Genomic DNA, 27,806 nt, shown 5'->3' with positions numbered 1-27,806 from the left:
ACCTACAGACCACATTAAGTTGCCATCCTATAGACACAAAAGAATGTCTTGCACTGTGACCATCCAGGACATTTTTTTTTTTATTTAACATACTGATTTGGGGACATTTATGCTACAGTGTGCCTGAGATCCTTAGATGGCTCTGAAAACTATAAAGAATCTGAAATAGACTTCCAGGTCCTTACTGGTCTGGCTGAAACTTTTTCACTGCTTCTTTTTTTTGGAACAGGCGTGCAACCTCATTGGCCACTGTCCTTTTTGGTAAGGTGGCACATCTGTAAGGGAGCAGAGAGAACATTCTTGGAGTTGTTGAGAATGAAATGACAGCCTATGAATATTAGAGGAGCAAACAGGCAAGCCTTCAGGGATGCTGAGGTTGCTTCTGGAGAAATGACCCTTGAATCCCTGGTTCTGCAGTGATCTTGGGTGTGATGTTCATTAAATGGCCGTAATCTATCATGATTACTTCAATCTGAACAGAAGCTGAATAGAAAAGCACTGGTAATTTTTAAACCAGAGCATTTTGGACTCCTGGTGCCTAGAGAAGAACTTCAGAGGACACAAAATAAACCCTTAAGGTAGACAGTGCCTTGCCTTCTTGCTCACTCTTCAGAGGTTTTTTCCTTAACCATGGGATCAAACAGTAAGGATCCATTCAAAGAGGAAAATGACAAATGATTCCTTAAAGGTTGTCTACAAAAACTGTGCAAACAAAAGTAGATGCGGTATCTCAGTGCCTGATACTGTAACCACTCTAATTCACACTTTGCAAAAGCCACGTGGAGACAAAAAAGCAAAGTTGCCAAAGACTCAAGTCGCATCAGTTTGCCAACAGTGACAGAAATGACATGCTTCCTTAAAGAGCCTAATGCTTGCTCTGCTACATCTGCTTGGAATCTTTGTCATGTGGGTTAAATAAGTCAATGCGCTGATGGCAAACATTAAAGCATATGCTCTCTTCCCCTCATGTTCCATCAACCTAGGCTCCTAGTTAGAAGGATGGACCTTCAAGACAGTTCCTTCTTGGCAGCTGCTGCCATAATAATAATAATAGAGTATACAACAGAGAGGACTTGCTCCAATGTGGTCCGCCCTTAAGTGGGCAAAGAATCTAGTCTTGCTTCCATGCAATGCGCTCTGCTATGTCAAGTTCCTGCCACACCCCTTCTGCCAAAAAGTCCATCAAGTGGTCAGCAGGACAGGTCACCTAATCTCAAAAGCAAAAAAGCGAAACCTTTTCTGACAAATAGTATAGAAAGAGGAGGTGGTGTGAAGATAATCTGAGAAACATCTGACAGAAAAAAGAACAGTCTACACTTACCTGGGAACGCTAGAAATTTCTCAGCTCTGAACTGCAACAAATTCCCAACAGCCAAAGTGGACAAATGGTATAATGCAAGATACAAAATATTTTCCCTTAATCTGTGCAACCACCGGAACAGAATTATTTAGTAGTCTAGCACTTGGGATGAGGGTCTAATTTCAAACCAACAAGCACGTTTATGAAGTATGATTGTCGAAATGTCTGGTATTTACTCAGATGTGTGAATCTAAATAAGCCATGTTTCAGAAATATGTGCATTCAGTCTAGTTTATTAGTCTTACATTTGAGTTGTACAGGTCTCAATTGTCCAAGAATTGAAAGAGCTAGGAACAATAAAATTCACTTACAGTGGTTAAGTAGACCTGAAGCACAAAGCCAGTGTGATCTTTGTTTTGATGCTTGTTTCAACAGCTCCTGTGCAATAAGCATACTGCTTCTGGTACTGTACATTTGGCTTATTATTCAGCATTAAGAGGTTTAATAGTAAAAAGTACACTAAAATCAACAAATGCATTAATTAAAAAAAAGAAGCTTACCGGTGGCACTAGCATAAACAACTCTAGCTTTTGATAACTTGTTCTGCAGATCCAGTACTGCTAAACCAGTTTTGGTTGGCTTGGAAGAACCAACTGGATACAAGTTTTTAGCTTTATGACACTCATCAAATACAATCTGAAAACGACTGTTAAGGAAAAAGCTCTCAAGCATTTAGTTCAAAATGTGATGAATGATTCCTTATTTTGCAAACACCAATTGTTATACATTTCATCAAATAAATCCCTTAAACTTTTTTTCTGCAGATTTAAATCATTCAGTAACAGTGACCTTTTGACACAAGTTCCTGCACTGGGCCAGGCATGGATAAAGTCCTTGCACCCCACACACAAGGTGAAAAGCCAATCATAGTACCCCCCCCCCCCCCACACACACACACACACACACAAGGCAGTTACTAGAGAACACATTTTAAATAGCTTAACACTACCTTTTCTGCTCCTGGGCAACTGCTCTGCACACCTGTCACAAAGTTCCTGCTACATCTTCCATGGATGTGTTATCTGTTTCCACACACACAACACTTGGTTAAGCATAGTAAGTATGATACTACGGCTGTGTCCAAGCCTCAAACAGGGGATGTTAGCACCAAAGTGCATAGGAAAACATGTCACAGAAATAACTTGTAACATGGTAGTAATATGCATCCCTTACATGTATTTGATAATATAGTAAGGGGACAAACTATGAGAATTTCCAGGTTATGTAAAAAGGAAGAGGTTTTTGTGACAAACAGTAGAACTGGAGAATAGATTTTTATGTAGGAGATAGAGCACACAGAGTTAGGCATATTATTCAAGAGGTAAAGGAAAAAAACAGAGAGGGCACATCCCTATTTCTCTGATGTAACTGAGGGGATGGAACCTCAAAAAGCACAACATAGTGAGATTACCTGTTTATTTCTCAAGTAACACTAGAACAGCCACTAATATACACAAGAAGTTTTGGCCAATTCTAGCAGCTGATGAAAGGATACTAGGAATCGTTGGTAACAAGAGTTTTACATATAAAAATCTGAAATCCCTGAAAAAAACGTTATGTTATTCAATGGGCAGGAATACTCAGCAAAATACTGAGTCTGGAATGGGTACTAATATCTGTAATAGGTGCAACATTTGTGAATATATAAATTCAACAGGACAGCTCTATCATCCAGATTTTGATAGGACATTCACATTTAATGGTGCAGCCACTTGTGACAACAAATGTGGTCTGTTTAGCCCACTGCATAAGCAGTGGCTCATTCTATGTGGACAAAACTGACAGGAGACTACGTGACAGGATAAAAACATATATATATATATATATATATATATATATATATCATATCAGTACTACAACCACCACTAATGCCTTAGCTAAGCATGTTACTCAAAGGGGACACAATTTCACTTCCTAGTTATGGAAAAAAACTAGACTGGATGGGAGGCGTGGAGATGTTAAAAATAGGACAAATGAAACCCGCTGGATTATTAAACTAAGAGCTGACAGCGGCAGTGGTTTGAATAACAAAGTCCAGATCAAACCCATATTGAAAGCTAGACCTCTGCCTAAATAACAGTTTTAATAGGATGTAAAAAATGAGTGTATACTGGTGGGGTAAGTAGGGTAATGTACATTTTTTATATATATTTTTATTATACGTTTGTTTACATGCAATTCACACATTGTATAAATATATATACTAAATAGGTAATCTGGTTATAACTAAATATTTTATTATACAACCTTGAATGTAACCAGTTTTAGTATATGTATTTAGTATTAACTTTCTGAAGCAGCAATGATGGTGCTCCTTTAAACGTGCAATAAGCAATCAGAAATGTAGTTCACTTGAATGTTGAACACTGTATTTAAGGGATGAAGGTTTTTGACTAATAGTATCATCTGAAGAAGCAGTCTGTGGAACTGTGAAAGCATTTACATTTGGATTCCATTAAAGAAGTTTTACTTTAATAATTGCCGGATATCATTTTATTCTGCTCCATTTTATGCATTTCCTGTTGGTTGTCCTGTACAGCAGGCTACTTATGTGGCGCATCTTTGTGCTGTTGTGCTAAAAATATCAGGATCCTAGTTAAATGATCAAAGTTTAGAACTTCGAATTTCATAAGGTCGAAACCATATGATCGAAGTTCTAAAACTTTGAACATTTAAATGGAGATCTCCGTACAGCGCAGAAGGGGAATATTCCCTTTTCCTCCCTGTAGTGCAATCTCAGAGTTGGCATATTTTAGTAGAGGAGGGTGCAGGGGGGGGCTTGTCACTTGCATATATCTTTTTTTTTTGAATGTTCGACATTACAAAACTTCGATCATACGGTCTCAACCATAGGAGTTCAATGCTTTGCATCGTCAATCATTCAACACAGACCCAGACATTATATTTAAGATCACCTTCGGATAGGTTTTTGTCAGTCTACTAAAACTAGGTTGCTATACTACATTTCAAGTCTGAGTTAGCAATGGTTTAGTATTTAACTGTCAAGAAACAAAAACAGCTCTAGTAAAACTGTGAAATAAGCATTTAACTACAAATTCAATCTGCAATTACAACTGTATCACTGTATTGAGCTAATTTCTACATGGTAGGTGCAGCAGTACATTACAAAAATCTACAACTATTAATACGATCAGGTTTTCATAAAACAAATATGATCAGTTTTACAGAAGAATGATGCACTCTTCAGTGAAGGATACAACTCCATCAAAGTCACTGCCACACCAGTGTAGAAGCTGCTTTAACCGAGTTTTATATTTACCTCCTGATTGGCTTTCACCAATCAGAGAAGAATAGGTTGCAAATATCACACCCTTCTTTACACTTCCATTGTGCTTTGAAGATATTTTTCCGTACTTAAACTGTAAGGAAAACAAATTTAATTTATCTTCAACACTGACAGACAGGTTATGTTTGAGACTGCATCAACAGAAAAAATATACACCCCAAACCTTCTCAAAAGTAAGTTTCATTTTGTTTCAGTCCACATAACAAATAGTTTTTCTTTCAGGTGACCCCACCTGTTGCTACTAAGAAGTACTGCTGTGTTGTGACTTACCATAGCAGTAGGTGTTCAAGTACTGGGATTACTGTTCAGCAGTATATAACAAGAGCAGACATCCACTCACCGATCAGACTCCCACAGCTCTGGATCCCACACCCCAATCCCGTGCAAAGTTATTCTGCTTAAAATGGAAATGTCAAAATGGCACAGGTTAAAAAGACCACTTCCAAGTATCAAAAAACACTAGCAGCTAGATGCTGCACAGAGTTGAGGGAGTAGGACAGCTGTGATGAGGATAAAACTTTAAATGACCGAAATTCTGAAAGTAGCAAATCCTTCCTGGCTGATACTTTGTAGGAATTAATGCTCCATGCTGTATATAGCAGGAGTAGCAGGGCACATCTGTTCACAGCAGGGAAGAACATGGAGCATATCCATTTGCCCATTTTAACTATAGGCCGTCTCTTGATTCCGGTCCCATTTCATAAAACCCAAGAGGCTGTTAGAAGACAAGCCAAGGGGAACACTAGGTACAGCAGCAAAGTCAAAAATAAAGCCAGCACATCATGTGGTAAGAGATCATAAATTTAATGTGTAAAAATACAGAAAATAAAACTAATAGCACATATTAATAAAAACAATCTCTAGGTGTAGGGTACCAACCCCAAAACCACCTGAACCAAACCAGTTATGGACAGAAAGACCTTTTCAGTGAAGTGCCATAAATAATGAGTTAACAAAACTCACTTATAATGTCACAAAACCAGCCCACCAAAAAAATCCCATTGGATGATGCATCATTCATTAATAATATTCATTCAAGCCTGAGGAGAACTTCTTCTTCGGGATTTTCTCGGTTAAGGGTCGCCACAGTGGAACACCTGTCTGCTCATGATTGGCAGTGGAGTTTTAGTGTCAAGTTGCTAGCTTGGCGCCCAATCATACACACTCATGCCTACGGCCAATTAGAGTGTCCAATCCACCTAGAGCCTGTCTTTGGGATGTGGGAGGAAACTGGAGCACCCAGAGGAAACCCACACGACCATAGGGAGGATATGCATACTCCGCACAGAAGGCACCCCAGCAGAGGATCAAACCAGAGAACCTCTTACTGTGAGGTAGCAACGTTATCTGCTGCACCACCGTGGCTGGCCATAAAAAGCTATATACTTAAAGAAACCAAATCCTACTCCATAAAAGTTTCTTTATTGACTTTACAAAGACTAGAAGTAAAACCTTGGAAACCCACAGAAATACCTGACCAAAACATTAAGAATGGCTTGCACTAGTGTGAAACACATTTATGAAGTATGGCCTAAACTTCTGTCTAATCAAGTGTCACCCATTCACACAGATAATACATCAATATTTGTAACATATCTAAATATGAAGTATTTAAACCAGAAAAAAAATGAAAGGGAGAGAAACATCAGCCCCATCCTTTGCAAAACAAACATCACTGACATTTTGTAACACGAGTTCCATTCACAGCATATGGATTAGTAATAGGTCTGTGAAACATCCATATTGAATTTCAAAACATGTGAAACAAACAAGTTGTAAGCTTTGCATTAAACCCCTTTGAGATCTTAATACATTCAATGGCAATTATATTTTTAGCATGTCCTTTCTGAAATACATATTGAATGCGACAAACATTTGCAAATAACCATGGATGTTTCCCTCAGTTCACAATCCAAATAAAACACTAATAAATAAACTAAAGTACACAGCAAGGAGAAGCTGTCAACCATCAACCACAACTTTTGAAAGTCTGCTGAAGTCTCTTGATCATAGTTTTACTTTCAGAAATGAAACTGCTTACTTTTTTACTTGTATAGAAAGATTTAACATACTGCAAGATTGTCTCACAACAATTGACTGGTGCCCTAAGTCATGGCCTCGAGCTATACACAAAAAAGTCTTATCATACCATTCACAGAAACATGGCCTCTGATTACCACATCAACGGCAACAATTTCAAATGCCATGACATTTTCCCTACATATAAGGGAAAACATGAACAAGTGGCCAAATAAATCATCCAAGAGGTACTACAATTGGCAAAAAAAATATTATACACATTAGGTGCGTTTTGGCTGGTGAATTCAGTGGTTTTAAAGACCCTATGACAGTGTGAGCAATGCCCACATGCCATGCAACCCCTCAAAATATCACCTGTAAGCATTCTTTAAACATACAAATCCCTATTGTAGCCAGTTCCTTTATAATGAGAAAAGTGTGACCCTAAAGTGCGGCACCTCCAAAACGAGAAACCGCATCTGTCTCCTAAACAACTGGCAAGTCTCATCCAACATCAGAATATTCCAATGTCTATTGACTGTCTGCATAAAGGCGTTGGTATTTCTACCAAGTTGTCACAAATCTTATAGGGGAATTGTTCTCTAAACATCTCTTCTGATATTCCAATAAATTACGTCTATCCTGATTCGTGGCCCAATTACATACCTCCATAATGTTATCAGATGGACAGCCCCTATCCCGAAAATGGGAAATGAGATCCTGTTTGTATTTATGATAGGTCTGGGTATCAGAGCACATTCTTCGAACATGGAGGAATTGAGATTTGGGAATATTCCGAATCAAAGTAAGCTGCAGTGGTGCAGCGGTAACGTTGTTGCCTCACAGCAAGAGGTTCTCCAGTTCGATTCTCGGTGGAAGCTCCTTCTGTGTGGAGTCTGCATGCCCTCCCCGTGGTAGAGTGGCATTCAAAATACATGCGTAGAATGGGCGTGCCTTCATTGAAGGTTGGGCATCGAACTGGCACCTCTGCACCCGTAAAAAATCTACTGCCAATCATTAGTGGACCGGAGTTCCGCTGTGGCAACCCCTAACCGGGAAAAGCAGAAAGAACATCATGTTGTGGATGGAAACTACTGGCATGGAGTGAATTATACTGGGGAGATTTTCTACTGGGGAGATTTTCTATAGATGCGGGTATCCAAAGTATTGTCTGGCTTACAACTTATCAGAACGTCCAAGAAAGTAATCTGAGTTTTACTAAAACTAACTTTGAACTCAATACCCCATTTATTTTCATTAAGACAAGTCACAAACTCCTCCAGGTAAGTGACATCCGATTTCCACACAAGCCAGCAATTGTCGAGGTAACACCTCCAGATGTCTATTTCATAAATAAACAGATTGTGGCTAGAGTTGTAAAATAACTACTCCTCTAAGTATGCCATGAATAAATCTGCATATATGGGTGCGAAAGAAGCACCCATAGCTGTTCCCTGTATCTGTAAAAAAACATTGGTCCTGGAAGTAGAAAACATTCTTATTCAATGTGTGTTCTACAAGACCAAAGAAGGTGTTAAACCCATGTCTATATATAGTTCCGATACATCCAACCAATGTTGCAGGGCCATCAACCCAGCCCAATGTGGGATGCTAGTATAAAGGGACATAACATCCAAGGTGCACAGAAGCAAATCGGCTTCCAACTGTGAATCAGATGTGATCCTCAAAAATTGTGTTGTATACTGGATGCGTGACCTGACCAGGGCCAATAATTACTTCAAACAACAGGTCAAATATTCTGAGAGGGGTTCGGTAATGAAACCATTACCTGACACTATAGGTCTACCTGGTGGACAAACATGGTCTTTATGTATCCTAGGTAAAAGATAATGATGTTTTTTAGGTGCCTGAACTGTAGGTTGTGTCAAGTCCAAGTTGGTGATGATACCCTCTTCCTTTGCGTCCCTTAAAAAAACATCAATAGCCAACTTGAACCCCCTTAGTAGGATCCAAGGGCAACCATGTGTAGTACCTACAATCCTTAAGTTGTTTACTCAGCCTGGTAAGAGGCCCAATCCTGAACCACTACCGCCCCTCCTTTATCTACTTGTGAAATTAGAATATTGCTGCTGTTCTTGAGTTTATCAATACACTGCATCTCATTACAAGTAATGTTATTGGAAAAAGAAGAATGTTTGTGTCTTTCGGCTTTTCCGGGTTAAGGGTCGCCACAGTGGAACTCCAGTCCGCTAATGATTGGCAGTAGATTTTTACATGCTGGCTTGCCGGGCCTAACGCACAACCTTCAACGAAGGAACACCCATTCACGCATGTCGTAACACAGAAGACGCTCTGAGAATCGAACGGGCAATGTCTGAGGCAACGCTACTGCAGCACCACCACCGCAGTATTGGAAAAAGAAGAATAATTTACTTATTGAAAGGAAGATCTTTGAGAACATTGTGTAAAAAATGGAAACAGTAGATGACATGGGAGGCATAAAAGTAGATCTTAGAAATTTAAAGCTCACTGATGTACTGGGTGCACGATCTTCAAAAAATAGTCAGATTCAACAATCTACCAAAATCCATAACATCTTTAGCAAAAGAATGGTCAGGGACAAAAAAGCCTGGCACAAAACTTGCACCTTTATTCAAAACATTAATTTCTGTTTCAGATAGGACCACTGAAGATATATTATGTACATTCATACAAGGAACTATTGTTGCTTCATCAACTTGAATAGTCCCTCTAGACTGCTTACGAGATTTGTGTTGCCTCCCCCCCCCCCCCCACACCGAGAGTCCTGGCCCTAAAGGGTGTCCCAGATTGCTTCTTTTTGGATCAGGTAGCTCTCATCTGTGTGGTATGTATCCACCTCTGTGTTGGAGGAGGATTCTTCCCCAGAGGTGCAACTTGGGGTATCCCCATTTCTCTTCAAAATAGGTTTGGGTCTTTTTCTCTTGAACATCGGGGGTTTCCCATCAGGGAGATTAAAAGTACAGTTGTGTACCTACCATAAATGTAGATGTTAGAGTGTATTCACTGTTGCAGTCATTACACTTGGGTTATCCTGCTGGCAGGCTACCCACAGTCAGCCTGAAATCCAAAGTCCTGGTCCGGCGTCGGTTGTTGTCGCCTCTTCCCTGACGTCAGTGCGCCTGGAATATATAAGATGCAGCAGACGCCATTTTATTTAGTTTTTCTTGCCCCAGATGTCAGGTGCCCCCAAGAAGGTAGGCAATACATATTGCTTATAAAAACACACACTAAAATAAACAAAACTTTCATCTACAATTAAATACACAACATAGGTTGTATAGGACAGAGGTCTAAATAAGTTCCAGCAAAGAAAGGGGGAAGGAGGGTGGGTAACCTGGGCTGCAACAGTGAATACACTCGAACATCTACATTTATGGTAGGTACACAACTGTACTATTCATCGTTTTTCACTGTTGCAGTCATTACACTTGGGTTGAATCCCAAAGCTGAGGTAGGGCGGCTGGGTCTAGATAGGATTAGGAGTGGCTATGAGGCCCTGCAGAACTGCAGTGGCAAAGCCTGCTCTGGATTAAGAGTAAAGAGGCAAGTGACCATGCTTGGTAAAAGTGTGCACTGAACTCCATGTTGCAGCCTCCAATATTTCCTTGGTTAGTCCTCTGAGAAAGGCTGCTGAAGTGGCTGCTGCCCTGGTGGAATGTGGCCTAATATTCTTAGGCACTGATTTGCAGTGCACTATCCATTTTGAAATAGTCTGCTTTGAAATAGCCTTTCCTTGTGATCCTGCAGCATATGCTACAAACAGTTGCTCGTTTTTTCTGAAAGCTTTTGTTTTGTCCAAGTAGAAGCGTAGCTGCCTGTGTATGTCCAAAGAGTGCAGAAGTCTCTCCCCTTTATTCTGGGGATTTGGATAAAATGTTGGCAAATGAATGGTTTGGTTAAGAGCCACACTGGATACTACCTTTGGCATAAATGTTGGGTTTGTCCTTAGAGAAACCCTGTCCGGATGAAAAATGATAAAAGGTTCCACTGCCATTAATGCCTGTAACTCTGAGACTCTTCTTGCTGAAGTTATTGCTAGGAGCAGAGCAATTTTCCATAAGAATTTTATGTCGGCTTTATTGGCTGGCTTAAAAGGAGGCAGTGTGAGTTTTTCCAAGACAAAGTTGAGGTCCCATGTAGGTATTGGTGCTCTCCTTGGGGGGACTTATGTTTTCTGCCCCTCTGAGGTACTGTCTTAGCAGTGGATGTGAGAAAATAGGAGGTTCCGTATTGTAATGAGCTGAAATGGCAGAGGCATGTATCTTAATTGATGAGGATAGGCCTTTGTCCAGCATCTCAGTTAGGTATTGTAAAATCTGAGGAATATTTGGGAGAAGTGGTTCAAGTCCTTGCACCTGGTTCCAAGCACAGAATCTCTTCCATTTTGCTACATAAGATTTCCTGGTGCTGGGCCTCCTGGCTTCCAAAATGACATCCATAACAGCTTTAGAGAGAGGTGTGTAACGAGTGGCTGTATTATTTGCCATGCTGCCAGATTTAAGGTTCTGAGTTGGCTGTGCAGGATCCGATTGTTTTGAGTCAGAAGATGAGGAATTTGAGGTAAAATCCAGGCTGGGCCTTGAGACAAGCTCTTTAGGATTGGGTACCAGTGTTGGCGTGGCCAGTCTGGGGCAATCAAAATCATTTTTGGCTTCTCTTGTCTGATGTAGGAGTACCTTGGGGAGAAGATGCAGTGGTGGAAAGGCATAAAGTTAGGGTTTTCCAGCTGAATGATAAGAGCATCCACTTTCCATGCTTGAGTGATAAGTCCTTGTGCAGAATCTCTGTAGTTGGCAGTTGTGAGGGGAGACAAAAAGATCTATGTCTGGGCATCCCCATTTCCTTGTCATCATGCTGAAGACTTGTGGATCTAGTTTCCACTTGTGAGGGTCCATGAGGTTTCTGCTTAGTTCGTCTGCCAGAGTATTTTTCCTTCCTGGCAGGAATTGTGCCTGCAGATGTATTGATAGGTTAGTGGTGTGTTCCACAAGGTCATGGCTTGCCTGCAGAGGGAGTAGGAATGTGTGCCCCCTTGCTTGTTTATGTACCACAAAGTACAGTTTTGTACCTACCATAAATGTAGATGTTAGTGTGTTCACCCTGCTGCAGTCATCACACTTGGGGTTATCCTATCGTCAGGCGGTCCCGCAGTCGGCCCGAATTCCAAAGTCTTGGTCCGGCGTCGGTTGCCGTTGCTTCTTCCCTGACGTCAGTGTACATATATATATAGGAGCTCTCTGATTATGTAGCCCAGGCAGGTATGACCCTGACCTTGAGCAGTATCCTACCTTCACCTAGAATGATGCCACAATACAGTGATAAGATGATCAGCTTTAATAATTGGCTTAAATTCTGGTGTCATTCAAAGGGGATCCAATGTCTGTCTGCCTGGGATGACATGCTGGACAAGCCACGCTGCTTCGCAAGGGACGGCTTGCACCTGTCACCCCTGGGCTTCCGGATATTGGCAAAGGCTCTTGCCACCCCCATAGTGCCTTTTTAGGCAAGGCTCAAATTCTAAACCTACCACCCTAGAACACCAAAAGGAAGAAAACTAAGGGTAATGCTGCTCAATGCCAGAAGTCTCAATCTCAAGATGCACGCACTCGAGGCCCTTCTCAATATGGAGAACATCGATGTCTGTGCTGTGACAGAAACCTGGTTCAAGGCTCCTGAGAGCACCCCAGCACTAACAGGTTTCACCTCATATCATGCGTTCCGCCCCAAAATCCGGACAACACCAAGAAAGGAGGGGGTGTCCATATTCATAAAGGACACCCACACCTCAAGGTTGGTGGCAACGCATGATGCATCGGAGACCATCCAGGTGCAATTAACCATAGGCAAGACTGCTCTGCAATTTGTAGCATGTTACAGGCCACCCTCTCAAACTCAGGAACCTCACATGGCCTTCCTGAAAACATTGGAGGGATAAATGTATCTCCAAACACCATCATACTAGGTGACTTTAACTACCCTAATATAGACTGGGAACACTACTCAAGCCCGAACACTCTAACCCAAAGATTCCTGGAGTTCATAAACTCAAATGCCATGGAACAACTAGTCACCATCCCCACAAGAGGAGAAAACATACTTGATCTCATCATCACGAACATGGGATCAAAATGTTCAACACCGGAAGTATACCCCTCACTGGTGAGATCAGATCATAAACTAATCTCGCTGGAGGTCCTCATCCCGCCCCACCTGAAACAAAAAGACCACAGTGAAAAACTTCTCAAAAGCCGATTTCACACTTCTAAAACTAGTGTGGTCTCCTTTAAGGCCCCTGAGCCAGTGGTAAACATTACTCAAACCGCTGAATCACTTACAAATGCCTTCTACCAGCACCTACAGGACTGCATGGATCAGGCAATCCCAAACAAAACTAAGACTCTCTGTACCAAAGGCAAGCGTCAGTCTGGTGGACCCCAGCCATAAACAAGCTCTACAACAAAAGGAGGAAGCTACTACAAGATAGAGCAAAATCCTTGAAAGGTAAGACACCTTTGATCATTATAAGTAAAAACTAAGAGCTCTCATAAAATCATCCAAGGCAAATTTTGAGAGAAAAATCGCCAAGGACTCTAAAGAGAATCATAAGGCCTTCTTTAGCTATGTTAGAAACCTAGGAGGAAACTCCCAGATATGCTCAGAATTAGTTCAAAATGATGTGAAAATTACTGAACCTACACACATTGCCAACATACTGGCTGACAGGTTCAGTGCAAACTTCTCCCCTCCCCAAAAGGAGAGATATCTATTCCAGAGGATTGTAGCCCCCAAACATCTCCAACGCCCAGGTGAGAACTGCCCTCACTAAGGCAAAAACACAGCATCCATGGGACGGTTGGTGTCCCCGGCTGTGTGCTTCATGAACTCAATGAGGAATTAAACCCACAGTTAGGACAGCTGTTTAATCTTAGCCTCACCTCAGGATACGTACCCAAGGAGTGGCGCCGGCGACTGTGGTCCCACTTCATAAGGGCGGTGCCTCCACAGACCCTGGAAATTACCGCCCCATTAGCTTGACAAGCCTTATCTGCAAAGCCATGGAGAGGATCATAATGGAACTCATAAATAAAGACATAGGGAACTTGCAGACTTTGGATCCAACTCAGTTTGGCTTTGTCAAAGGCAGATCCTGCCTCTTAAACTTGGTTGACTTTTTGAGACAGTCACCAAGGCCATTGATGAGGAAAGGCAGTCCATACAGCCTACCTCGACCTGGCAAAGGCCTTGACACAATACCCCACTCAGGTATCATCGAAAAACTCATCAGCTTGAATGTAAACCCATACATCACAAGATGGGTTGCAAACTGGCTAAGTGACAGAACCCACAGGGTCAGAGTTGCTGGAGCCATGTCAGACTCAAAGCCTGTCACAAGTGGTGTCCCACAGGGCTCAGTCCTGGGTCCACTCTTGTTCGGCATCTACTTTTCTGAAGTACAAGCAAACACAGGAGGGTTATGGCTGACAAAGTTTGCAGATGACTGCAAACTGGCGCCATAGTCGAAAACACATCTGACACAGATATCCTCCAGAAGGGCCTCACAGAAATGGATAACTGGTGCCAGAGCCATGGCCTGAAGTTAAACGCCAAAAATGCATAGTCATACCCTTTGGGAAAAACAAGGCTACCCCTAGCTACCATATAGGTGGCAATCCACTGAGCACAGAAAAGTCATCAGAGATCTGGGGACCCAGGTTGACAGTAGCCTTCGCTTGACACTCATGTTGCTAAAGTAGTTAGGAAAACCTTCTATATCACCCACCTGATCATGAAGGGATTCACATCTAGATCAAGGGAGGTCATCGTCCCCTGTACTCATCACTTATTAGACCTATGATTGAGTACAATGCCCGTTCGAATGTATCTGACCAGACACCTGCTGCAGCTTGAAAGGCCCCAAAAGTTCCTCACCAAAAGGATAAAGGGTCTCAAAATATGTCTTATGCTGCCCGACTGAAAGAACTCCAGCTCTATTCAGTCTCATACCGCTTGCTCAGAGGTGACCTGTGCCTGACATATAAGGCCATGTCAAACCCAGATTTGATGAATATGCTTCACCTCAAAAATCTAGATCCCTCAGAACCACAAGGGCGGGAGACTTAAACCTTGACACGGTTATAAATAGAACGTGCTGGAGGGACAGATTCATCACCCAGAGACTCCCTATGCTGTGGAACAAAATCCCGGTACATGTGAGGCAGAGCACCTCTCTGGTCTTGTTCAAGAGGAATCTTGACCAATGGATGGGAGATTGCAGATATACCCCAGGGATTACTTCAGCGTCACTGCTTGACAGAGGCACAGCAAAATGATAGGCATAGTTTTTATTCAAACTAAAGGGGTGGCGAAAGCCACATAACTATGGGCTAGGCTTATAAATGCCCTTGGGCAGATAGCCTAGTATGAACCTATGAACCTATGAACCTATGAACCTATATATACATACATACACACACACACACACGGCTATATAAAAATAAAACAAAACCCCAAGATACAAGCAAATACACCACAGAGATAGAATAGGATAAAGCGGTAGAGATAAGTTCAGCTAGTTCAGAGGGGATGGAGGGAGGGTAACCTGACTGCAGCAGGGTATACACTCGAACATCTACATTTATGGTAGGTACAAAACTGTACTATGTTCATCGTGTTACCCTGCTGCAGTCATCACACTTGGGTAGAATCCCAAAGCTAAGGATGGGAGGTGGAGTCAAACAGGGTTAGAGGAGGCTAGAAGGCCCTGCAAAACTGCAGTGGCGAAGCCAGCTCTAGTCTTAGAGTAAAGTGATAAGTGATGGTGTTTGGTGAAGGTGTGTACTGAACTCCAAGTTGCAGCTTCCAGAATATCCTTGGTTGGCACCCCCCTGAGGAAGGCTGTAGATGTAGCTGCTGCCCTGGTAGAGTGGGGCCTTATGCTAGCAGGAACTGGTTTTCCATGGTGGGTGTAGCAAAAACGTATGCAATGTCCTATCCATTTGGAAATGGTCTGTTTTGAGATGGCCTTTCCTTGTGATGCTGTAGCATAGGATACAAAAAGCTGGTCAGATTTTCTGAAAACCTTAGTTTTATCCAAGTAGTAACGTAGCTGCCTGTGAATGTCCAAGGAATGCAGGAGTCTTTCTCCTTTGTTCTGTGGACTTGGAAAGAAGGTGGGTAAATGGATGGTTTGATTTATAGCCACACTGGATACCACCTTAGGCATAAAGGAGGGGTCAGTTCGTAGAGAAACTCTGTCTTGATGAAAAATGAGGAAAGGCTCTACTACCATTAGTGCCTGAAGCTCTGAGACTCTTCTGGCTGAAGTAATTGCTAGCAGCAGGGCAGTCTTCCATGATATAAACCTTAAGTCAGCTGAGAAAGCTGGCTCAAAAGGAGGTAGCTTAAGTTTTTCCAGAACAAAATTGAGGTCCCAAGTAGGTGTTGGTGCTCTCCTGGGTGGCCTAATGTTTTTGGCCCCTCTGAGAAACTGCCTTAGAAGTGGATGTGAAAATAAGGGAGGATCCGTGTTGTAGTGAGCTGAAATAGCAGAGGCGTGGATTTTAATAGATGAAAAAGAAAGCCCTTTGTGTAACATCTCAGTTAAATATTGTAGAATCTGAGGCATGTCCGGCTGAAGGGTATTTTGGCCTTTAGCTTGGTTCTAGGCACAAAACCTTTTCCATTTGTCTGAGTAGGCTTTCCTAGTGCTGAGCCTCCTGAATAACATCCATAACAGCTTGTGAAAGAGGAGCTGGTTGGTTGCTTAGGTGATTTGCCATGCAGCCAAGTTTAAGGTTTTCAGCTGGCTGTGTAGAATCTGACTGGGCCATATTTCCTTAATAGTGGGTACCAGTGCTGGCGTGGCCAGTCTGGGGCAATGAGTATCATTCGGGGTCTCTCCATCCTGACTTTCAGCAGCACCTTTGTGAGAAGGGGCAATGGAGGGAAGGCATATAATGTCCGCATTTTCCAACTGAATGAGAGTGCGTCCACTTTCCAAGCTTGATGGTGAAAAGTCCTTGTGCAAAATTTTGTTAGCTGATAGTTTTGGGGGCTGGCAAACAGGTCTGAGTGCCCCCATTTTTGAGTTATTGCAAATACTTGTGGTTCCAGTTTCCACTCGTGGGGATCCATGATGTTTCTGCTTAGGTCGTCTGTCAATGTGTTCTTTTCTCCTGGCAGGAATTGAGCCTGTAATTGAACTTGGTAAGCCAGTGCTGTGTTCCACAAGGTCATTGCTTGCCTGCATAGAGGGTAGGAGTGTGTACCCCCTTGTTTATGTACCACATTACTGTGGTGTTGTCTGTCCTTATGATAAGCTGTCCTGGATGTAAGAGGTCCTTGAAGGCTGTCAGGGCATTCTGTACAGCTGGCAATTTATTTTTGATTGATGTGCAGATTCCTTTGATCTGCAGTCCATATGCCTTGAACGCACCGTCCTGCCATGTGTGCCCCCCAAGCATAGTCCGATGCATCTGTTGTCAGTTTGCCTGGCTGGGGGTAAGGTGAAAGGCTGACCCTTGTTGAGGTGACCTGCCTGTGACCGCCATAGAAACTCCTGTTGAAGGCAGGGAATGAGAGGTATCATGGTTTCCAAGCTGTGGCTGTGTTGAGTCCATACGCTTTTTAGGTACCATTGTAATTTCCTCATATGCAGTTTTACAAATGGTATTAGTAGTATGCAAGATGCCATGAAGCCCAAGGCCTGCAGAATTTTTCTTGCAGGGAGTTGGGTCTTTGTTGCCATTGTTTTGAAGTATTGAGTTAGTTGTAGTTTGTCTGGCGTCAGATAAGCCATCTGGGCCGTTGTATTCAAGCTGGCACCCAGGAATGTCATATTTTGTGAGGGCACTAGTTTTGATTTCTTTTCGTTTACTGTGTACCCTAGGCAACTTGGAAGGTATTTTACAAAAGTCAGATGTTGTAAGAGAATGGCCTTGCTTTCTGCTTGGATGAGGCAGTCGTTCAGGTATGGGTATATTTGAATTCCTCTTTGTCTGCAGTATGCAATTACTGGTGCCAGGCATTTTGTGAAGTCCCTGGGCGCAGTAGATAAGCCAAAGGGCAGTACAGAGAATTGGTAATGGGTTGATCCTGCAATGAAACGAAGGTATCTTCTGCAACTTTGTCTGATAGGGACATGCAGGTATGCCTCCTTGAGGTCCAACGTTACTAGCCAAGCTTTCTTGCCAAACATGGGAAGAAGCTGCTGTAGTGTTAGCATCTTGAATTTGGGTACTTGCAAGAAGGTGTTTAGAATTGAAAGGTCCAGAATGGGTCTCCAAGCATTGTCCTTTCTAGGGACTAGAAAGAGCCTTGAGTAAAATCCTTGGCTTTGCTCCTGTGTAGGTACCAGTTGAATGGCTCTCATGTCCACGAGAGCTGTAATTTGTTTTTGTGCCTCTGCCCATTGATTTTGTGGCAGGTTTGGCATTCCTTTTATCCTTGGCAAGGTGTGGAAATGGAATCTGTAATCCTTGTGAGGTAAAGTCTAGGACCCATTTGTCCTTTGTGACTATGTGTCAGTTGTCTGCAAAAAGTGCTAATTTTCCTCCCAAGGGAGCTGCCAAGAGAGTTTTGCTTAGCAGTTTGAGGTTTGAGTCACTGTTTGCCTTCTAGTAGTTTGGGACCTGTCTTCTCCTCCCTTCTGTGTTGCAGTGCCCCATTGGCGAGGTTTGTAAGGAATTTGTGCTTGTCCTCTGCCCCTTGGGCGCCTGTATTTACCCCCTCTGTGGTCTGTCAGAAGCTGGAAAGGACCAACTTTTTGTTGGCCAATTTCTGCTGAAGCGTGGGGGCTGTACCTGTAAGAAATCTTTGACCGACTGCATAGATTTTGCCTTATCCTCCATTTTCTTTAAAACCTCTTCTGCTTTAACCCCAAATAAGACATCCTGCTGTAAGGGTGCATCTAGTAACTTTGCACTAACATGATCAGGCAGAGCTTGTTCCTTTAACCAAGCATGCTTACGTATAACAGACCCAGTAACAGCTGCTCTACAGGAAGCTTCCAAGGCATCAAAACTACATTGCAAAGTGCGTTTGCCCACCTGTTCAGCTGCATGCAACAGATCCTGCATTTCCTTGAATTCAGACTGTTGAGGGTGCGTGCTCATCTTTTGTTTTGAGACATTAGGAATTGCTGGTATTTAAGCATGTGAAATTGACAATTTAGTGCTCTCATAGCTAGAGTAGCTGAGGTGTAAACCTTCTTCCCCCACCTATCTAGTGCTCTGGAGTCCCTTTCAGAGGGTACAGGACTTTCAGCCATAGAAGCCTTAGCCCCTTTGGGACCCTGGAAGATTGTCTCTGGATCAGCAACAGGGCTTTTGTAAAGGAATTTATGAGAGTCAGGCACTCTATAGTATCTATCTGGTTTGGCAGGAGCAGGAGGCAGAGAATCTGGATTTAGGCTAGATTCTAAGAAAACATCATCCACAATGTCTAAAACTGGAGGGATAGCAAGTGGTCTATGCTGGGGGAGTAAAAGAAACCCTCGGAGCCTTTTCTTTGAGTCGGAGTAGTCCTGACCTTTCCAGTGGAAATGTTTCCTCATGGTATGTAAGGTTTCCCCAAAGGAATAGTCTTCAGGGGGAGAAGCTGAGTGAATGGAATCTTCAGCATCAGAATCTTCATAAGGGGGAAAGGAGTAATCCTGTTCCTCAGAGGAGCCTGAGGAAATAGACACTTGATAAGAGGAGGCATAATCCTCCTCTTGTCTAGACCTTTTGTCGGGAGGGGGGGGGGGGGCCTGATTAAAGAAATCAAATCTTCAGCCATTTTAAGCATCTGTTACTTAGGCATGGGGCCTTGAACTGGAGACTGAAGTGCAGCAGTCTTTTTTGGTTTTAGAGGAGTCTTAAGCTTAACATAACATTTTATGGTGAGAGTAGTCGGTCTGAAGACACCTTCAGAAACCAAAGGTGTTTCTACAGCACCGACTTCTCCTTCTGCATCGTCGGTAGGGCCTAAAGAAAATGGCTGCATCAGCCTAGAACTCTTTGCTGGAGAATCCAAAACGGTCTGGGGATCCAATTCTGTGGTAGCCAGGGGCTGCGTAGGCACCTCACTGAAAATCGGAGAACCGGCGACCGGCCCAGCCAAGGCCTCGGAGTCTGGCTTGGATCTAGGCTGCCTGTCTTTATCTCTGCATTTTTTTTTTTTTTTTTTAGCATGCCGGTAGTCGGTTGCTCCGATGGCATAGTGTAATTAAATGTCCTACCGAAGTAGTGTCGTGCGAAATCAAAGCGTCGCTTTATAGTTCGCTTATTGAACCTAGTGCAAAACCGACAACCAGTGACGTTGTGGTCTGGGCCTAGGCAGGGAATACAATAAGAATGAAAGAAATGCAATTGTTAACTTTTTCTGACATCGGACTGAGGCAAGAAAAGGTTCCCCAACGGGGTACTTAGCTTTGAAGACTTCAGACTGAAACTATTTGAAAATCTCAGGTGTCAGCCGACCTGCACTTGCGAACTGCTTCTGCTTCGGGCACCGTGCGGCAAGAAAGACTGAAGAAAATGGCGTCTGATGCCTCATATACCCCTGGTGCACTGACGTCAGGGAAGAAGCGACAGCAACCGACGCCGGACCAAGACTTTGGAATTTGGGCTGACTGCAGGATAACCCCAAGTGTGATGACTGCAGCAGGGTAACACGATGAACATCTGTGGCATTGTCTGTCTTTAGCAATAGTTGTCCTGGATGTAGTAGATACTTGAAGGCTGTCAGGGCATTCTGTACAGCTAGCATCTCTTTTTGATTGATATGAAGATGCATTTGGTCCGCAGGCCACGTGCCCTGAATAAATTTTCCTGCCATGTGTGCCCCCCAGGCATAATCCGATGCATCTGTTGTTAGTGTCTGCCTGGCTGTGGGTAAAGTGAAAGGCTGTCCCTTGTTGTGGTGACAGGCCAGTGCCCACCATCGAAACTCCTGTTGCAGGCAGGGAATAAGTGTTATTATTGTTTTCCAGGCTGTGGCAATGTTGAGTCCAAACACTTTTTAGATACCATTGTAGCTTCCTCATATGCAGCCTTGCATATGGAATTAGTAGGATGCAGAATGCATCAAGCCCAAAGCCTGCAGATTTTTTCCTGCAGGTAGCTGGGTTTTTGATGCCATCATTTGAAAGTAATGAGTCAGTTGCCTTTGTCTGGCGTGAGATAAGCCATCTAGGCAGTTGTATTTAAGCTTTCACTCAGGAATATTATCTTGAGAGGGCACTAGTTTTGATTTCTTTTCGTTTACTGTGTACCCTGGACAAATTAGTAATCTTTTTACAAATGCCAGATGCTTTAGTAGAATGTCCTTGCTCTCTGCTTCAATAAGGCAGTCATCCAAGTAGGGATATATTTGAATTCCTTTTTGTCTGCAAAAATGCAATTACTGGTGCCAGGCATTTTGTGAAGACCCTGGGCGCAGTAGATAAGCCAAAGGACAGTGCAGAGAATTGGTAGTGCATTGAGCCAGCTATGAATCTGAGGTGTCTTCTGCAAGACTGTCTGATTGGGACATGCACGTATGCCTCTGAGGTCCAAAGTAACTAGCCAAGCCTTCTTGCCCAGCATGGGTAGAAGTTGCTGCAGTGTCAACCTTTTGAATTTTGGAACGTCCAGCAAAGTATATAGAATAGACAGGTCCAGTATTGGTTCTCCAGGCTTTGTCCTTTCTGGGTACCAAGAAAAGTCTTGAGTAAAATCCTTGTCCCTGCTCTTGCTTTGGTACTTTATTAATAGCCCTCATGTCCATGAGAGCAGAAATTTGTTTTTGTGCCTCTGCCCACTGATTGTGTGGCAGGTCTGGCATACCTTTTGACCTTGGTAGGGTGTGAAAGTGGAACCTGCAACCCTGAGAAACAATATTCCATATCCATTTGTCCCAAGTGATCAAGTGCCAATTTTATGAAAAAAGTGCTAGTTTTCCCCCCAAGGGTGCTGCCAAAAGTTAAGTGCTTGGCATTTGTAGAGGAAAGTCATTGGGACTGTTTCCTATAAGGCTGCGATTTGTCTTCTCCGCCTTTGGGGACTGAAGCACCCCATTGTTTCAGTCTGTATGAGCCTTGGGGCTGAGATCTGCCTCTTGGGCGTCTGTATCTGCCTCTGTGGCCTGTCTGAAACTGGAAAGGACCAATTTTTAGAAGGCCAGTTCCTGCTAAATCTAGGTGGCTGAACCTGTAAGAAATCCTTTACTGTCTGCATTGATTTTGTTTCATCCTCCATCTTCTTTAACACTTCTGCCTTAACACCAAAAAAAGTATCATGCTGCAATGGAGCATCCAATAATTTTGCTTTTACATGATCAGGTAAACTCTGTTCTTTTAACCAAGCATGCCTTCAAATGACAGAACCTCTAACTGCGGCTCTGCAAGAAGATTCTAATGAATCAAAACCACATTGTAAAGTATGCTTTCCCACTTGTTCAGCTGCATGCAATAAATCCTGCATTTCCTTGTTCTCAGGACATTCAGAGCTTGTAAGCATTTTCAGTTTAAGCAAAGACATCAGGTATTGTTGATATTTAAGCATGTGGAACTGGCAGTTTAAAGCCCTTACAGCTAAAGTAGCAGAGGTGTAAACTTTTCCCCCCATCTGTCCAGTGCTCCAGAATCCCTATCAGAGGGAACAGGGTTTTTTGCAGTGGAAGGATTGACCCCTGTGGGACCCTGAGAAATAGTTTCTGGATCAGCAGCAGGGTTTTTATAAAGAAATTTAGGAGAATCTGGAACCCTGTAGTACCTATCTGGCTTAACTGGTGCAGGGGGAAAGAATCAGGAGTCAAACTGGATTCAGAAAATACATCAACATCTAGTACAGGAGGGGGATAGCAAGAGGCCTGTGCTGAGGCAGTAAAAGAAAGTCTGAGCCTTTTCTTGGATTCTGAATAATCCTGGCTCTCCCAATGGAAATGTTCCCTCAGTGTGCAGGGTTTCCCCAAAAGAACAGTCCTCAGGAGGAGAGGCTGAAGGGATACATTCTTCAGCATCATAGTCCTCATAGGGAGGAAGAGAATATCCCTGTTCTGAACAGGAATCAGAAGAAATAGAAACCTGGTCGGAGGAGTCATAATCAGTGCCTTGCCTAGGCCTTTTATCAGGAGGGGGATGGGAACCCCTGATCAAAGTAATTAGGTCTTCGGCCATTTTGAGCATCTGTTTCTTTGGCATGGATGACTGTCCAGGAGAATGCTGTACTTGTTTCTTTGTCTTTAAAGGTGTTTTAGACTTTGCCATGGCTGCTGAAGTGCTCTTGACAGTAAGCTGTGTAGGTCTGAAAACACCCTCAGAAGCAGATGCCTGCTCAGCGGCTCTGGGCCCATCTGAGGGAATTTTTTCCGTAGGTCCAATACCTTGAGTTTCCAGAGGCCTAACTGTCTCCACGTGGGAGTCGGAGGCGGCCTGTGGCTCTGAGGTAGCGGGTGTCAGGGGCTGCAAAAGCACCTCACAGAAAACCAGCGAACCGGCGACTGGCCTAGAAGAGGCTTCGTCATCAGTTTTGGACCTCGGATGCCTGTCTTTTTCTTTGTGCTTTTTATGGACTCCGGTCATCAGTTGTTCCGACGGCATTATATAGTTAAACCTTTGGCCAAAGTAATGTAAAGCAAAATCGAACCAACGCTTACTGCGTTGGTTGAATCTAGCACAAAACCGACAACTAGCAACGTCGTGGTCAGGGCCTAGGCAAGGAATACAGTAAGAATGAAAATCCTTAGGAGATATTTGCTTCCCACAAGAAATACAATTGTTAACTTTTACTGACATCGGTCTGGAGCAAGAAAAAGTTTCCCCAACGGGGTACTTAGCTTTAATGAAGACTTCGGATCTGAAATTCAAATTTGAAAATCTCAGGAGTCGGCCGACCAGCACTTGCGAACTGCTTTTGCTTCGGGCACTGCACGGCAAGAAAGACTGACGAAAATGGCGTCGGCTGCATCTTATATGTCCCTGGCGCACTGCCGTCAAGGAAGAGGCGACAGCAACCGATGCAGGACAAGGACTTTGGAATTCAGGCCGACTGCGGGTAGCCTGTCAGCAGGATAACCCAAGTGTAATGACTGCAACAGTGAAACACGAACATCTTCACAGTCTTTGGATATTCAAAGGGTTTACACCTCTTTCATAATCCCCAAGGTCCCTACTAAACTTTTTTTGTCTTTAAGGGTCTGCTCCAGGCCCAAAAGATCATTACTTAACTGATTCAAACCAGATTTATAGCAAGGTAGAGATTTAAAAGCTAATGCTTCTGAACACAGGGATTCCACTGTCTATCTTGTTGGACTGTACATTCGTAATATGCTGCTAATGCATTAACAAAGCCCATAGAGGCCTTTTAATGAACTTGTGCCCATTGTTCAGCTAATAAAATCATCCACACTGTGAACTAATGGTTGTAGTCTGCCCCTCAGTCCCCTAGGGGTAATTCTGCTTATGTTGATAGGCCTTGAAAAGTCTCAAGTGCCAAACGTTGGTTCTAAGATGTTTCATATATTTAGTAAGTTTAAGAAATACCCTATTGCAAAGACTGACCAGATCATTTATAGGGGCCAAGCCCATCTGGACATTGGCTGATCCTAATAAAAATACCTTCAAGTTGCCTCTATCTGATGACAGACCCTGAATAAGGGAAGCCAAATCCATAACTAGTATAATAAAAATAGTTGTCTGTACCAAGGTTATATGGAGAAAGGATAAATATATAATCTAATACAAGACCCCTTCTGTCAGCCACCAAAGTTTGGATAAATTATACAGTACACCACCTAAATCATATCAGTAAATTAAATCCACCAATAAGCAAATATTATAACTGAATTCCACAACCCAGAGTCACTACCACTAGAGCCAAGTCTTCAAAAGACAAAAAAAGGATAATATGCTAAGAATGTTTAACCAAAAACACTTACATTGTGGGACCAGGGCCACTGCTACAATTCAAAGCATGATATCCAGTAGGTAGTACACCAATATAGTGGGTATATAGGTACAGCCTCCATTTGTATTTTTGTTAACATACAGAAAAGCCTTAGCTTCTGCTGGAAAAATCATTTTGCATTATGAATTACTGGTCTCCACTGAGGTTTCTACAAGACAGCATACACAAGGATGTATAAATTGTCCCATTGACTCACCCCAAGAAGAGGTGGAAACACTTCAGCCTCAGCACAGCTCTCTTCCCCTGTAACAGCTCTAGCCAGCACTATAGCCTTTCAACTCCAGTTGCCTGCGTGACAGGCATTTATCACAGTCCCAACAGAGCTGGAACTGCTGGGTTCTAAGCTTGGGGCGGGGGGTGTAACTGGATGCTTTAGAGGAAACTAGTACTACTACTAACTCAATTAATGCATGATAGGCATCATCTTATTCCATGTAATGTAGGGTTATTTTGTAAAGTTGGGCATTGGTATATTTCTATAATATATGCAGAAAATTAATCATTGACCTACACAATCTCTCACTTGCAGCAAGTGGTCTGAATACCCATCTCAATAAATCACTGAAATAGACTAACGTGTTGGGGGGGCAGTTTCACTGCTCTGATGTATACATTTCAGCACTTCAATTAAATAGGAATAGGCATTACATGCTGGAGTACATAAGCATTTATTTATTTACACTTTATTGACCACTCTGCTGACTTGGTTAGTCCCAACTAGGCCAATGGCCTCTTTTCAGGGGATATCTGAGGCGATATTCCTACCAACTAGGGATAATTTGGCCAGGGAACTTCCCCTACTCATACATTTGTTGCCAAGTGCTACAATTGTTAAATGTAATGTTTCCTTCTTTCATTCTGGACACTTGGGTGGCTCGGTGAAGGAGGCCTGCAGCTATGGCTACATTTGCTGGTTTTTTTTTCAGAAGTTGGAGAGGAATCACTAGTGAGAGAGTCGAGAAGAGGAGTAAGTTGTTAAAGGTTCAATGCTGAAGTCAATCCAGACTTCATAGCAAGCTCATGAAGAGTTGGAGGTAAATGGTGTGATGGGGACAGTGGGTGAGACTTCCAATTCACTGGTATTGATGCATAAGTGGAAAAGGAAGGGATGGGTACATATGTCTTCTTAAGATTCAGAAGCCCATTTTCAGCAGGAACTGCTCGTTGACAATAGTGTGGATTATAATGAAGTTGTGGTTACAACTCTTCCATCGGGAGGGTTGCAGGATGTTATCTTACAAGAGATGATAAATGAAAGTCAACAGTAGAGTAGAAAAAGATATGGCACGAGATGATATAATGTACAAAATTCAAAATGAAGACACCAAGCCTACATATGATGAAAAAAGAATGAAAACATATGCTGACATGGTGAAAAGGAAAAGAGTACCTGGTAAAGAAACAAACAAAAGGAAGAAATTATACAATAAGGATCTTCAGTAAGGTAGTAAGAGGGATGGAAATGTATGACACATGGGGCAACATTGTTTCCCCATTAGGCATTTCACCTGCAAGAGTTGAGCTTTTACTCATATAAGCAAAGAGATTTTTTACGATATTTTTGAAAATGGACAGAAAATTGGAAAGTCTTGAGAAGAATATGAAAGCTATAAAAAGATTTTGTGCCTTGGAATGTGTACATGATAAAAAATTTTGAGAACCTAAAAAAAAATTAATGTTCAATTTAGGACCGAAACAGAAATACTTTAAAGAAGCATTTAAGTAACATATGCAAAAATAAAAAACACTAGACATTTCTAAAGTGCTTGACAACAGAGGTTTACAGACTGGTGGGTGGGATTGTAATGTTATTTTAAAAATGGAGACTGGAAAAATTTTGCATAGTATTATAAATGGGGAAAGACAAAAAGGTGTTGTGATATACTGCGGTCCACCTAAAACTTATTTCTACTGTAGAAAAACAGGTCATCTGATTGTACAAAAAGGAACTGCCTTTTTATGTGGTGCAAATGTAATAAGTCTGGACACGTGGATGGAGGGAGAGTCCAAATTAAAACGTTACGTCACAAAAGCAGGAACAAAGATTATGTTAGTTGCAGCTCAAAGAACAGGGACAAAGTGTGAAAAAGGATGTAGTTAAATTAGTTAGAAAATAAAATTAAAGTTAGAAGCTAATTTCACAAAGAACAAGAGTTAAACATAGGATGACAGTCATAAATCAGCGATGAGAAAGATGCGAGTTGGAGTATAGTTAAAAACAAAAAAATCCATTGGTAAAAGGGTAATGGAAAGAAAAAGAAAATTCACTGGATTAAATAGTAAAGAAAAAAGAAAGTAGAATGGCTTTACATAGGATTTCTTGTAATAGGAACAGTGTCAATTTTAGGATACTAGTATTAAATGTTAATAAAAAGTATTGTTAGAAGACTGGCAGCAACAGAAAAGATTTTAGAGTGAATATATTAAAATGTCTGTGTTTCTCCCACATGTTCAAAGGACTTTATAAACCAATGTGTACAAAGCCCACTATCTTGGTCTGCCAATATTAACCCTTCATCTCTTGGTTTGAATTAGCCTCTCCTTAACCATTCCTGTATTCGTTCCTGGTCAACATGAGGTTTTTCCAGACATTTTTTCTCCTCTGATCCCTCACCTTATATTCTCTCTCTTTTTTTGGCACTTTCAGTTGCTGCCTGATTTTTATCTACTTCTGGTTTGATTTCCATTCCTGCTTGAAGCCGATAAGAATCTGCTAGATTAATAAAAGAAGTGATCTTAGATTTATTCTCCTCATGTTTCAAAATATTCACTACGTTTGGGTCTTGTGAGGTCAGCAGATGTGTGTAGTCCCACGATTGCACATCTATACATATAATTAATTTCAAGGAGGCCCATCCCTCCTTTGGAATGGGACTATATAATTTTGGTATGCACCGATTTTTATAAATCATTTGGTCAGCATTAAGCATCCTTGTTTTCCTATCTAATCTAGCCAACATGTTTTGAGGCCAGTCAATCGCTCCAAAACTGTAAGTTAGGACAGGAAGAACAAAATGGTTTATAGCTTGGATTGTGTTCCCACGTCAGTGCTGTTTTCAGGATTAAAGTCTTCTGAAGTATTCCTTACTAAGTTTTATTCGCATTTGTTCATATTTTATTGTTGATCCTTCATCAATTTCCAAACGTTTATACACTCCTCCTTGCTCAAGTTCTTTTATATCACATTCTT

General features: G+C 42.3%; 1 protein-coding gene across 1 annotated transcript in view; it reads right to left on the bottom strand.

Annotated features, from left to right (window-relative positions):
- Window positions 1-27,806, bottom strand: part of SBNO1 (strawberry notch homolog 1) — a gene marked incomplete in the record, with an annotated part of 3,303,179 nt that overhangs the window by 2,286,519 nt on the left and 988,854 nt on the right. Inside the window, 2 exon segments of the mRNA XM_044068578.1 lie at window positions 1,861-1,996; window positions 4,579-4,740. Of these exon segments, the coding sequence (XP_043924513.1) occupies window positions 1,861-1,996; window positions 4,579-4,740 (298 nt within the window).

The sequence above is a fragment of the Protopterus annectens genome, chromosome 4.part0, assembly GCF_019279795.1.
Source record: "Protopterus annectens isolate FY-2018-M chromosome 4.part0, PAN1.0, whole genome shotgun sequence".
Lineage (NCBI taxonomy): Eukaryota > Metazoa > Chordata > Ceratodontiformes > Protopteridae > Protopterus > Protopterus annectens.
Note: the sequence above shows the minus strand (reverse complement) of the source record. Positions and strands in the feature narration are given on the sequence as shown.